Here is a 14,148-nt window from a genome sequence, read left to right as displayed (position 1 = left end):
TTCAGGGTTGGTATTTGACTATTTGCGATGCGTGATCCCGGAAATGAAAGTTGGTCTACGAGCTTGACCACTCTTCCTTCGTGTGGAAAACACATTACTCTAAAGAGTGAGGAGACTATCGCTCCCATGCAATAAATATAGTCACGTCCAAGGAGTAGGTTATAATCCAAGGGTCCTTGGACGACCATCACGTTCATTTGAACGGTCTTCCCTTTCAATGTAACAGGCACATTGGGGAGGATCCCTAATGGTCGACTGGTTCCTTTATCAAAACCCGAGAGATTTCTTATCTCAGGTAAAAGCGCTGGGGAACCCAGTGCTTTCCAAGCAACAGAGGAAAGGATACTCACAGATGCCCCTTCATCAATGATAGTGCCAGCCATAATCATTTTGTAGATTTGGACAATGATTCTGAATGGTATACTGGCTGGCAACCGGGGTTTGCCTAGTTGATTCCAATCAAAGGATAAAAACAGGTTGCTTGGTGGTGGGACCGAATATACGGCTGGATATGACCCTGACGATGTTCCTTCCTACGATAAAGGAATGGGCACATTGCCCTGATGCTCATCAGAGTCGGTGCTGATGAAAAGAATTTGGATGGTGTCATCCTTATTCTCTTCAGTGAGGGTGTCATTTGAAGATGAATCTTCAGTGACGGTGTCATTTGAAGATGAAACTTCTGAAGGTAGAACCGGGTCAACTGCCGTATCGACCTTTGGACTTTCGTCCGGTCTGGATTCAGTAGGTTCATTCTCAGTGACTGACGCTTCACCCGACCACTTGAGCGGGCCAGCTGTATTTTCAACCAACGAAGGACTTGGCACGAGTTTTTTGTATCCAGGAGGAAGTTTTACCGGTGAAACCGGACGATCTTCCAAAACTCTCTTCGCTTCGTCTAAGAAGGGACAACGGTGGATGGCGTGATCGCCTTCACACAGTCTGCAGGGGGATCTTACTCCTCCTCTTTGTCTTGAACCTTCACTTTCGCTGGTTGACGGTAAGCATTCAACCTGACTGTCAGAGGTTGATGCTCCCGAATTGTGCAGACGAGGGGACCAGTCCCTTAGTATCCGGGGAATACAGGGACAATCTCTATGGAAATGGTCTCCTCTACATATGACACATGGCGATTTAGGCCCGGTCTGTGCTGTGTGTGGATTTTTGTCAGATGTCTTTTGCTTGCCCCCAGTCGCCTTAGGCTCCTTCTTCTTCTTCTCTCTCTTCTTCTTTTCCTTCTTCTCCATGGGAGCTTGGCTTTTGCCGGCTCTACCTTGCGAAGATGAAGGATTGGAGGAAGAGTTGTTGGAAGTAGAAGGCTGGTGGGCAGCTCTAGACTGATCTAACTGTTGACTTGACTGATCAGGAACCATGGTGGCCTGAACTACATTGGTTGAGAAAAGCCAAACTGGCAGGCCAATTGTCAGTCCTGGAAGCGACAATGTGGCCATATGGGGCGCACCAACTTCTCCCCAAGAGGAGAAAGGACTAGGATTTCCATCTTGTGGACTTCCTTGGTTGGGGCGTTCCATGTTCTCAACCTACAGATCAACGCGGGAATAAGAGATGATTATGTTCCGTTTAAAATGAATTTTATAACGACGCTTTTAGACACAACTTGCTTTTTCACTTTTTAAGAGTCGAGAAAAAGCTAAAGATGACTCTAGTCTCCTTCGATGTTTTAACGACCCCGAAGTGACAAATGCTCGGTTGGACTTTTTCAGTTATAGAGTTTGAAAAAGGCCAAAAGAAACTGCTCTGGAGATCTAGGCAGAGGGTGTGCCAAACCTTTCGCGAAACCACAGAATACGTTTTACGGTACGGGTGGTCGATCTTCGTGAATGATGTGTTCACTGCATCGCGATCAGTAGGGCAGTCGACACGGTTTCCTAAGGATAAAGGCTTTGTTCCTATAGGGATCTCCCAATATACGCGTCGGTACGCGGGAGCACAAGTCCATATTGATACTTATTGCTTCACCGTGGAGGAATCACCCAACCACTCAACGCTAAGATATCACGTTTAACGACGCCGGAACACGTCTCTAGCTTAGACCTCTATGTGTTTGCGTTATGTTTCAATGCGTTGTTATGTAAATTCAATTCATTTTAAGTTGATCTTGCTTAGCAGTTTGCCTTTAAGGATCACCACGAGATGTATAAACAACTTCCTAGATGCAATCTAAGATGATAAGCAAGCTTTTCAATCTTTCAACTTTGAAAATCTTAACTACCGAGGGAAAAGAAAGACATCATCTTTTCACACAGATCGTAGAGCACACACTAATGCACTTTTCCCTAAATCAACATGCAAGCTGTCAATAATGCACATGCACAATGCAGGTATTTCTTTTCTCTTTCTTAATGTTGATGTATTACAAAAAGAAAGTTGTTGTATAACTTTGAATCTAATTTCAAGTGAAAGCAAACAAGCTTGTCCAAAATCAAAAGACACCTTAAGATTTACTTGTTTCGACACTAGAAATGTATAAATTCAAACCATATGACGAAAGCAAAAGCTCAATCAGCTATGAACAACAATCAAACTAACTCTTAAGATCACTACGACACTTATCACAGTTCTGGATCTAAGAGGCCACAACAAGACTAGTTCGCTTTTCGTTATGGGAAACTGTAAATGAAACAAGAAATACACAAAGAACAATCACAGTTTCTTTATACAACCGAGGCGGAATAGTGGCAAGGACAGTTGGTTTCAGATAGGTACATTGACAAGCAACAGGCAGCAAAAACAAGAGTGAAAACAGGGCAAGACACAGTAGGAAACCCCAGTAGGACACTGCCACACTGGTTCAGCGCAGGCTCTGGACTGTCAGATTGACATTCAGCGCAGTTCCCGAAGGGGCTACCTGCGCTGAAATGCAGACTGCCTTTGTACAGCCTGCACTGAAGAACGAGACTTGCGTTTTTCACAGTTTCCGGGTCACAGTTTGCTAAAAAATTCACAGTTTTTGGCCAAATCAGAAGCTATCAGTCAAGTACACACTAAGGGATAATTAGGAGGATGAAAAGCTATCACTAAGAGCTTCAGAGTCCTTGTGGATCAGCTCTTCAAATCATAAACATGCCCAGAAACTGAGCTAGAGTAGCTGCCCTCTACTTTGCATTTGAAAGATCCAAATGCAGTTCGATTCGGTACTCCCTTTGTTTATGAAATGAATAGCAAGAAACACAAACAACCAACAAGATACGCTCCCCAGTGGAGTCGCCAATTTGTTGTAGGGAAAAGTATCCGACACGGAATGACCCTATCCCACTCTAAGGGTGATAGTACCTCAGCAACAACTGAAAGCAAAGCTATCTAAGATTTCTTCTTTATGAAAGTAAAGAGAGGAGAAAGAGATCCACCAACCGATGTCTTTCGCTAGTGTTGATCCAGTCTTCTCTCCTTGCTGCTTGCTCCCAGCTCCTTGCTCTTTCACTGGCCCAACTACACAAAGATCCTGCAAAAAGGCAAGAGAGGGAAACTACAAGAAGCATACATTCATAACTGATTCAAGGATTAGAATAAATCAAATACACAAGTACAACAATACATCATTGAAACACATGTATATAGAAGAACCTCAAATGCTTTATTAATGGAAGAAGTAAAGTTCTGAGAGTGTTACAACCATAGAGGCCCAATCCAGCAACACCTCCCAGCAGCAAGAAATCTCCTCTTCACCTCCTTCAAAGCAATCACCCAATAGCTCTAAACTCAAACCAACAGCACTTCCTTGCTTTACACAAAATTCCAGCCTCCTTAGACCTCATGAGAGAGCTCTATATATAGGATATTTGGAGAAAGGATGAGTCAGCTTGAGACTGACATGAAGCTGACTTGTGTCCTCTCCCTCTTCAGTTATACTTCAGTTCTTGAGTCCACTTGGAGATCCTAGCTTCCACTTGGAGTTTAAGGACCTCTTACTCATCATAGGGCGAATTTGCTGATCCAAGTGTCATTTTAGAAGCTTCCTGGGCATCTGACACCTTGCAGAATGACTGTGCCACTTGGCCAATCTCGCCCAGCGCAGGTAGCCTTCATTACTGTTGACATTCAACGCAGGTACAGAGTGGAGCAGTTGACATTCAGCGCAAATGCTCAATGGGGCAACTGACATGATCTTGAAATTGCTTGTTTTTGAGTGTTTTCAGGTGGAGAACTGATCTGAAGTGCTGTGGTTTGCTGACCTTGTTCCTCTAGGGGTAAGAACAACATGTTTAGGGACTTTGGATCCCTGTAATTATGGACATTTCATGCTTCATGCTGTAAGGCACAAAAATGTCTATAACAAAGATGCGGCCTTGAATTGACTAAGTGTTTTCCAGATCAGGATAATTAGTACGAGAACAAGTTTACAGTGCAAAGTGTGCTTTAGAATTGAAGCAAGACATTGTAATAGTTTCTCATTCTCATGTGATGAAAGAAAAGTAGTGAAAGGGTTTTTCCCTGTTGAGTTTCCCTATAATAATTGTGTTCTTGTGTTGTTTTGATGGTTTCATGTCATTGCATGTGTTTTTAAATTGTGATTTCCATTTCGCGGAATAATAGAGGAAATTTATAATCACTTGTTTTTAGTTCGAATACATCAATAGTAGAAAATTTATATTAGTTTCTACACTCTTAGGATGTTGTAGGGTACAAATATCTCAAGGATGGGTGGCTGAAAATGTTCCCAACACTCCTAGTTCTGCTTGGACAACACTCTTAGCCTCCACGCTTCTCACCCAAAATAAAACGACATTTGGTCAAGTGTATAGACCCTTCCCTTACCTCAGATTTGATCATTAGGGTCCATGGATTATGGTTGGTGTCTATACACATCACATGGTTCCCAACACCCACTAGGTATTGGACCTGCTAGCATGTCAACAAAGTCATGTTCTCCCACTTCCTCTTGACCTCAAAAACATAGCATATATGGACTAAAAAGAAACTTGGGCTAGGTTCATAAAGCAAAACTACAATTGTTGTGCACCCATCGTCCTGTAGTTTCAAGGAGACTCATGGCCCAATTCCTGGTACCTAAATTCTCAGTTTTGATAAAATAACTAGCTTAGGGATTGATTAAACTAAGTACACCCATAAATTTGGAAATCAACTGACTGAATATGAACACATAATTTCATATTCACCATGCACATAATAATGAATAGCATATTCTAGGCACACTTTAAAATTCACGTGCATACATGACACCTTTCTAATCATGAAGATACATCGAGCATCAAAACTCAGACATTCATTTACATTTACAAACATGCAAGATTTTGCGCCTTTCACAATGTAACAAGATTCATCACACTCTATAAAGCAATATACATAAGAAATGTACACTTATCTCTGTGTTTAATGATGACTAAAAAATGAAAGAAGGACTTCAATTCTCCACCCAATTGTAAGCGAGCCACATTGCAATCTTTCTTGCAACTGATTACCCTAAGCTAGATCCAAAGTCTTAGGTGATGCATATTAAAGGAAATTCAAACTCAAGGCTTAATCACATAACCAAGACAAGGAGCCCACTGTTTAGTTAGTTTATCAATTGCTCTGCAATAGTAACCACCAAAGTGACTCACTGGCCGAATGCAACGACAGACAAGTTATCTCTAATCGCATCAACAGAGATCAAAGGGACACAAGTGGAATTGATGTCTAGGAAATCTTGCCAAGAAAAGTTGTCGCGTTTTTTAGAGTCGGCTATACCCACAAAACAAAGAGCCCAACAAATCGTTGTCTTTATATAAGATAATGTGAATGGTAAGTGAAATAAAATCCTTTGTACAAGCGAGTAGCCTGGGGGACTTAGGGTGCACTATGAGAGTCAATTTTGTAGTTGTTAGCCATTGTCTTGAATATATAGTTGTCTTAAAATGTTTGTCTGAAACCTATTTTTATCTTAGATATAAAGTTCTCGTTTAAAATAATTTTGTATTACAATGTTTTTGTCTTAAATATAAAATTTTGTCTTAAAATATTTTTGCCTTCAACTATCTTGTCTTAAAATATTTTTGTCCCAAACTACTTTGTTTTAAAATATTTAGGAAAAAAAAATATCTTTTTATTGTATTGATATTAAATATTAATATAAAATAGGTAAGACTTTTTAAGAAAAGGGTAAAAAAATGTCTTGGCATTTGCATTGCTAGTTTTATATAAAATATCGGTTGGAAAATGGTAACGGGATGGCTGGTTTTTAAGAATTCAAAAGAAGAGCCCTCGAGGGGCTAATGTGTAGGAACTACTAACACCTATTTATTTTCCATCATGCAGCCTGTTAAAACTTAGAGCCCTACGATCTGATTGCCTCTCTCAATTGTACGTTGTTCTTCAGATTCTGTTTGATAGTTTGTGACTGTGATGTTCTTCCGAATTAGTTAGACCACTGATTTGTTACTGCTATGAGCCATTAGGGTGTGAAAGTTTGAAAGTTTTGGATAAAATCTTCGATAGGTAAAAAAAACGTAAAAAGTGAATAGCTGTTTGGTAGAACTTCTATTTTATATAATGAAGAAGCTCTATTTTTTTACTTTTGGACAAAAAAAAGAAAATGGTTTGGTAGAACTTCAACAAAGAATTTATCTATTCAGAAAAAGTATTCATTAAGTTGGTGTTGAGTAGAGCATACTTATTTCGTTCTTGAATGTGCTTCTTAGAGCGGATCACTTTCCCGTCCGATACGAGGCATCTGCATCCGTAAAGGTCAGAGTCCATCTCAACTCCCAATGGACATAAACATTACGGGTGTACGTCTTCTGGTTGTTGAACATCCCATAAAGCGCGTCTTGAAGTTTCTTGCTTCCATCTCCGGTGATTTGGTATGGCTTCGTTGGCGTAATTCTCCCTGCATTTCCCTTCCTCGTACCATTTCAGTGAAAAATTTAAGAGTTTTGGAACTTGAAGGTCTTGAAGACCACCTCGAAAAGTTCTTCAGTTCTATTGATGAGGTAAGTATTTGTCCCGCGCTCTCGTTAATCATGTAGTCAGTTATTTGCATCCTTGGTAGTTAGATTCATGCACTCACTTCCTGAAAATTAATTAATTAATTAATTATAGTCATTGCAGGTACCTTTGGACTTGCGTGTGCTCCACATGGATTGCACAAAGCATGCATCTTCAAGTAGATTCCAACAACATTCCACGAAATCATTTGATGGAAATAGTTTTACCCGTTTTCTTCAATCGATAGGCATTTTGATGCAAAACTTGAATGAGATAGTGTTGAATCATATCATAATTTCACAATCAATCCTATTTGACTTCTCGGAGCTTAAAATGATAAGACATTTAGATCTATCTGGCTCTACTGAACTAACCACATTGCCCAATTCCTTCTCTCAATTATTGCAACTTCAACATTTGACATTGCGAGACTGCACTCACCTAGACATCCCAGAGGATATTTTGGGAGAAATTTCCACATTGGAGCATATCGACTTCAAAGGTTGTACACAATTTCTACACTTTCCATAGGGAATTGGCTCTCAGAGGCATTTAAGATACTTGAATTTACTAGATACTAGTTTACTAGAATTTCCTTCGAAATTAGAACTACCGTGAAAATTAGAACAACTAAAAATAGGGAGTGAGAGCTTCAGAGAGTTACCATGTTCCGTGGCCTTTCTAGTGAAGTTAAAAGAGTTGTTTCTGGTCGGATGCTCCGAATTGCAGCATATCAGCATGCCTATTGAACAGCTCACATGTTTGGAAAAGTTAGAAATATATGGCTCCAAAGTGCGCATATTACCAGCAGGAATCTCACTGCTGAAACATCTGAAAGTTTTGACTATAATCTCTAGTCCAATAGAAAATTTTACCTTGGATAATAATGCCATGGATGCTTTAACAGATTTGACTTTGATCCACACACGCATATCCGACTTGAGCATTCCTGCCGGTGCTTGTCCTGGGCTGGAAATTGTTGATGTTTCACATAACCGTCGTCTGAGGGAGGTTGAAGTCTCCCAATCAACCATTGTAAAACTGAATATGGAGGGTTGCCAGAATTTGCAGCATATGAATCTTCCAAAACTTGGACGTCCCAAATTTCTCAACATAAAGAGGTGTGGTTATGTCAGAATCCAGAATGTTGCAGAATGCGGGTCATTGGAAGAGATTACGGCGGAGGAGTGTCGTTTCACGATCGAAGCAGCATGGAGTCAGTTGGAACGCCTAAATTTCTTCACGTTTTCACAAGAGTTGGACAACTTTTGCGTGAGTACCTGTAGCGAATACCTATTTTCTCTGTCGCCAAGAAATATGTTGACAAAGATTTCGTTAATTTTCGTTGTGATGAAGAAACATGTTTTTGTGTGCAGATGAGATCGCCGGAGCACTCTGAAAGCACGAACATGGCAATAAAGGCAATAAATTAAATTATAAAATATCTAAGGAACCGCTGGGATGGCAGTAGTAATAAATTAAATTGTAAAATATATCAAGTTTGTTGTTTGTTTTTAGGAAAATCATTGTGAGAATTATTCATCAATATAAGGAATTTGGAGAAAACATAATAGTATTTCTCAAAATTATTTCAAGTATATTTAAATTTAATGAACATATTGATGATCAAATAATGATAAAATAACATAAATTTTAATTTTTGAAATATTTATATTTATATTTTAAATATTTTTATACTCATAAATCTAAAATTAAATTATCTACGGTGAAATTTGTGCAGGAGTTTGAAAAATTACTGAACAGTTTTCATGGTGTGACACTGCGGGAGGTCCCTTCTACAGCCACATATGAATCTCGGCGGGTTCTAGGGAAAGTACATTCATACAGTGCAATATTGATGTGCTTTATCACACAGTACGATAAGTTCGTTGTAAGTTTCGAAGCATGCAATGGTGGTGCCCGAAGCGAGGTGTTTGTAACCGGCCGTGAATACAGTGAGAGAGCATGGGTACATATGTATCTGTGGACACAACACTCCACATTATTTACAGATGAAGATAATTTCGACAATGTGAATATTTACAAAAGGGCTGGACTCAATGTGGAGGGCGGTGACAGGGGATGGATACTCACGTTTTCGAGTGAAAACCAGGTTTTAGATGTGTTGAATCAAATCATAAGTCTTTCCGCGAAAGTGGAATAGGGTTTGGATTCCGCGGAATATGGTTTGGATTGGTTATTTTGTGAGTAAGGTGAGGAGTGAAATATTTCTGGTATGCAAATTTCGTGCAACAATTGTGAACAGTTGTGGCTTCGCTTATTGTCCTCAAGGTATATTGCTAAGGAAGGAATTTTGCTAAGGCCAACAAAGTAGCTACTAAGTTTATGTTTTCGGCATGGTATTTTTATTATAAAATTTATTAAAATATTATTATAAAAAGTTATAATTAATTAAGAGAACAATTATTTTATTATCATTTTCCTTTTTGATGGGAGACTGACCGGAAAGCTATATAGAAATCGAAATTAAATGATTTAAGTACAATTAAAAAGGCTGAAACAAATAATTTTAATACGAAGAACAAAAATATAATGCCCCTCCAAATCAATATTTAGACATAAAATTACAAGAAATCACCATTCAAATTTAAAATTTAAAATTATTTACCATTTTATTTATCGAGGAGATTAAGGCATTTCTCTTTTCTTGGTTGGTTCAGCAAACACATTAGATTCCTATTAATATTAAGAGAAGGAAAAATTTAGGATTTCTTAAAAGATAATTCTTCTCATTCATTTTTAGAGGAACTTGAGAGAAAACCCCTTGATTTTAGGAACTTATCATAATTTTTTCCCAAACAAAATGTTTTACATATTCTAGTATTTTCTAAAATCTATAAAATCTACAATTCATCTTAGGAACATACTTTCTAAATACAATTAGTTTCTATTACATGTTTTTCTAGAATTTTTACATAATCTAGAAATTCTAGACTTCCTAGATTTAGAAAATTACATTTTGAAGATACCTCATGAAATCCTACCACATCACTTTTTCTCATAGCATTTGTATTTTAACATTCTATTATATTATAAGGTATATAAATATTTTTTCAAATTTTAATATAATACGAGCATAGATCCATCTTAAATACAAATTTAACATGAGCCGATAGGGATCCAACTTCTTCATGTGCACTGACATTATTTAAAAATATTTGTATAGTTATTTATTAACTATTTTTTTAGATTTTTTTTTTTTTGCCCAACATTTCAACTTTGACGAGGAACTCACAACCTTACACATCATACACATCATACACATCATACACATCATAGCTATAGAATGAGCCTTTCTGCAAAATAAAAATGTAAATAAGAAAGTTACAATATTAAATACTAGTATAGATCCATGTTAACTTCAGATTTATCAAACATAGAGAAGGATCAAATTTTTTAAGGTGCAAACAATTTTAGAGTACAAAATTTGAAGAAAGGTTTGCACTCTTAGGGATATGATCTCTTTTAGCACCTATATGTTTAAGTTAACATAGACCTATGTTAGTCCATTATGCTAGGTTGAACGGTAGATGTCCCCCACCAGAAGACATTTGTCAACTAATCACTACAACAAATCCCTATTATTAACATCCCTTTTTGCTTCCTTTTTAGCATCTAGAGCCCATTTTTGTGCTATTTGTGTCCATTTATCATATATGGTGCAAAACTTGATAGAAAATTTACGTCATGTTTTGCACCAAGTTTACCACCAGGTTTTGCATCAAGTTTTGCATCATTCTTTGCACTAGGTTTTGCATCCAATTTGGCACCTAATTTTGTTTCACCCACTTTTGCATTTTCTATTGCATCCACTTTTTGCACCTAAACTTGCATTAGATTTTGCATCCTCTTTTACAACCTCTTTTGCATCCATTTTTGCATCCCCCTTTCTACCAAGTTTTGTGTCTAGTTTTGCATCTACTTTTGTTGCAACCACTTTTGCATCTTGTTTTGCATAATTCTTTTGCATCCATTATTGTGTCCAATATTGCATCCACTTTTATTGTGCCGCAATTTGCACCTGGCTTGGTGCCTACCTTTGCGCCACTTTTGCTTCTAATTTCATCCACAATTTCATCCTCATTTCGGTCTAAGTTTGTATCAACTTTTGCATATATTTTTGCATCCTTTTTTGTATCCACTTTTGCGTCAGGTTTTGCATCGGTTTTTGCGTCTCCTTTTGCATTTACTTATGTTACATCGACTTTTGCATCCAATGTTGCGCCCATGTTTTCATCCACTTTTGCATCCCTTTTTGCATCTTCTTTTGCATCAAAGTTTGTTTATTTTTTTGCATCTATCATTGCATTCAATTTTACATCCACTTTTGTTATGCCACAATTTGCACCATGTTTTGCACCTACTATTGTACCCACATTTTCTTCCACTTTTGCATCCATGTTTGCATCAAATATTGCATCTCATTTTTATGCATCGGGATTTGCATCTCATTTTGTATCTACTTTAGCATCTGCTTCTATTGCATCCAATTTTGTGTCCACTATCGCACCCATGTTTGCGTCCACTTTTGCATCCCTTTTTGCATCCTCTTTTTGTGTACATTTCATCCAGTTTTGTTGCACCACAATTTTTGCCATGTTTTGTGCCTACTGTTACACCCACATTTGCTTCCGCTTTTTCATCCACATTTTCATCTGCTTCTATGTCCAAGTTTGCAACAAATATTGTGTATGTTTTTGCATCCCCCTTTCCATCCACTTTTACGTTAGGTTTTGTATTAAGTATTTCATCTCATTTAACATCTACTTTTGCATCTACTTTCATTACATCAAATTTTGTGTCCACTGTTACACCCATGCTTCTGTCCATGTTTACATCCCTTTTTATATCTTATTTTTCATCCAAGTTTGTGTCTTTTTCTGCGTTCGTTCTTGCATCCATTTTTGTTTCACCATAATTTTCTCCAAGTTTTTGGCCTACTACTACAACCATGTTTTCTTCTACTGTTGGATCCACGTACATATCCTATCTTGCATCCAAGTTTGTATTGAATATTGCATCTATTTTTGCATCCACTTTTGTTGCATCCCTTAAACCCCCTAGATCTCAACCTCCTATCCCTCAACCCATTACACCCTAAGCCCCCTAAGCCCTAACCCCTAAAACTTAACCCTTGACTCCTAAACTCCTAAAACCCTTACCTAAAGCCATTAATTCCTAAAACCCCATAAAACCTACATATGTTAACCCATAATCCTTAAGCCCTTAACACCAACTTCATTTCCATCATCAATTCATCATGTGCTTGTTGTCCTCATGATAAGTTTCCTTGTCAACTCCAAGTATATTGTGTAATTATAACATCATGGATGTTAATTTTATTGTCATCGTAATTGTCATCTTTGTTTTCATCATATTTTGATGTAGTTTCCATGAACATGTTTGTAATTCCTATAACATTCTTATTAGAGCTTTCCTCAAGTGTGGGACTTTAGACATATAGCCCACAATTATCATCATTTTCACTATCATTGAACATGTTGTTAACCACTGCAATTATTCTCACATTAATCATTTTCCAACTGAGATATGGATCTATATTTAATTCATGAATGTATCATTGGTTTGATGACACCTTTCCTTGGTCATCTAAGACACTAGGTGTAGGAAGATGTTTCTTTAGCTACCACAGTTAGCTTGATATGTATGATCCCTGTGTATATTATATCTACAATGTGTATTATTTTTATTGTGATCACTTAACCACTCTATTCTAACTCTTGATGTTTTGGCTATAAATTGTAAGATGAGTTGTTTCATTATGTTTCATAATTTTACTCAAAGAAGTGTGTCATCTTGATGGGTTGGGTATATAATTGGTGATTTGACTATGTGTTACACATCGATCTTATTGTACTCCTTATTTATCTTAGTCAAATTTTATTCGATGTCATTACATAGCATATTCATTCATTTTCATCATGTGGAACCTTTATGATAATTAAGCACTCATAAATTTGTGACAAATTATTTCCCCTTTTTTCATTTGTGATGAAAGAAAAGCAAAAGGTGAAAGTCAAAAATCATTGAAGGTACACTAGAATGATGTATCTAAGTTTAAACTCTAAGATTGAAGTGTGAATTCATGTAAATGATATATATATGAGTTGTACCAAACTGATCAAAGCCTCATTCCCTAAGTCCTAGATATGAGAAAAAGGAAAAGAAGTGAAGATAAGGCCCAATGAATGATAACTCATGTAGTCACCCTATCTTTGGAAAACATGTGAATATATACACTCCTAGTCACACTTGCTCATGTTTGTGATGGTTAAATCATGATGTCCCCTTTCCCCTTGCATTTTCACATCATCATCTAAGTACCTACTTATTGATCTATGTAATGATTGTTTCCTAAGGGTTTCATGTCTACTCTTGGTTTATTTATGTCACACTTTGGTCAATTTATGCGATGGAGTGAAATAATTAAGTTTATGGAGATATTAATACATTATATTAAGTTAGTCACTACACACACATGTATTACGTCTCATTTTATCCACATGTGTGGGTTGGAGACTCATTGTTTGAGTGCTTTAACCTTTCTTGATGGTTTGATGTTGCATTATGGCTTATAGATGGATGATAGAGTCACTCATATTGGGAAGTTTACTTTCTACACATTTGGAGGCATTTATGATTGTTTCTATCCTCACATTTGTGACTCATTGGGGGAGGGTCAATTTCTTATTTGTACAAATGACATTTGCTTTGGTTTATTATTGAGATGTACAAGCTTCAAGCTTAGGATAATATTTAGTAAGTCTCTTATTGTTTATGTGGATGTTTATCATAGTTTTGATTTGATACGTAGCATCTTTCTAATAGATTGTTTGTATGTGCTACTCTCCTTAGATGGTGAATATATTGTTGTAATCTAATTGAAATTACCATAATAGTATTTTTCCTTGTATATTTTTGAAGTATATCCAACCTTAATCAATTTAATGGAGATTGGTGTCCAACCTTATCTTTTTTTTTATGGTTATAGAACCTTCAAAACTAGTTTTGATTCACCCCATTAGCTCAAGTACACTTCTACGAATGGGTCACAACTTTCTAGCCATAAACAATTTCAATCCAAAACCTTGTTCCTATTGTTAAGTAGATTTAGAAATTCTTGCAGTAAATTCTACACACAAGGAGCCATTGCTATGCAAT

General features: G+C 37.2%; 2 protein-coding genes across 3 annotated transcripts in view; both read left to right on the top strand.

The window, feature by feature from the left end:
- Positions 1-9,383, top strand: part of LOC149244833 (disease resistance protein RPV1-like) — a 94,426-nt gene extending 85,043 nt beyond the window's left edge. For both annotated transcript variants that reach the window (XM_089368087.1, XM_089368086.1), the window contains one exon: positions 8,687-9,383. In XM_089368087.1, coding sequence (XP_089224213.1) covers positions 8,687-9,109 — 423 coding nt within the window. In that variant the 3' untranslated portion in view covers positions 9,110-9,383. The remainder of the gene's footprint in view (positions 1-8,686) is intronic.
- Positions 7,530-8,491, top strand: LOC149244834 (uncharacterized). The gene is made up of 2 exons (XM_089368085.1): positions 7,530-8,217; positions 8,322-8,491. Exons 1-2 carry the CDS (start codon positions 7,684-7,686, stop codon positions 8,376-8,378), a joined length of 591 nt encoding a protein of 196 aa, XP_089224211.1. The 5' UTR covers positions 7,530-7,683; the 3' UTR covers positions 8,379-8,491.
- Positions 9,384-14,148: the final 4,765 nt, after the last annotated feature.

The sequence above is a fragment of the Pinus tabuliformis genome, chromosome 8 (assembly GCF_031772625.1).
Source record: "Pinus tabuliformis cultivar Carrire ecotype Pingquan chromosome 8, CPIR1, whole genome shotgun sequence".
Lineage (NCBI taxonomy): Eukaryota > Viridiplantae > Streptophyta > Pinopsida > Pinales > Pinaceae > Pinus > Pinus tabuliformis.
This window is presented reverse-complemented; position numbering and strand designations above follow the sequence as displayed.

Bases quoted from the DNA above. Each gene is read 5' to 3' on its own strand.
- LOC149244834 (XM_089368085.1), top strand. From the start codon at position 7,684: ATGCCTATTGAACAGCTCACATGTTTGGAAAAGTTAGAAATATATGGC. The intron at 8,218-8,321 runs GTGAGTACCTGT...TTTTGTGTGCAG, and splicing joins AAGAGTTGGACAACTTTTGC to ATGAGATCGCCGGAGCACTC.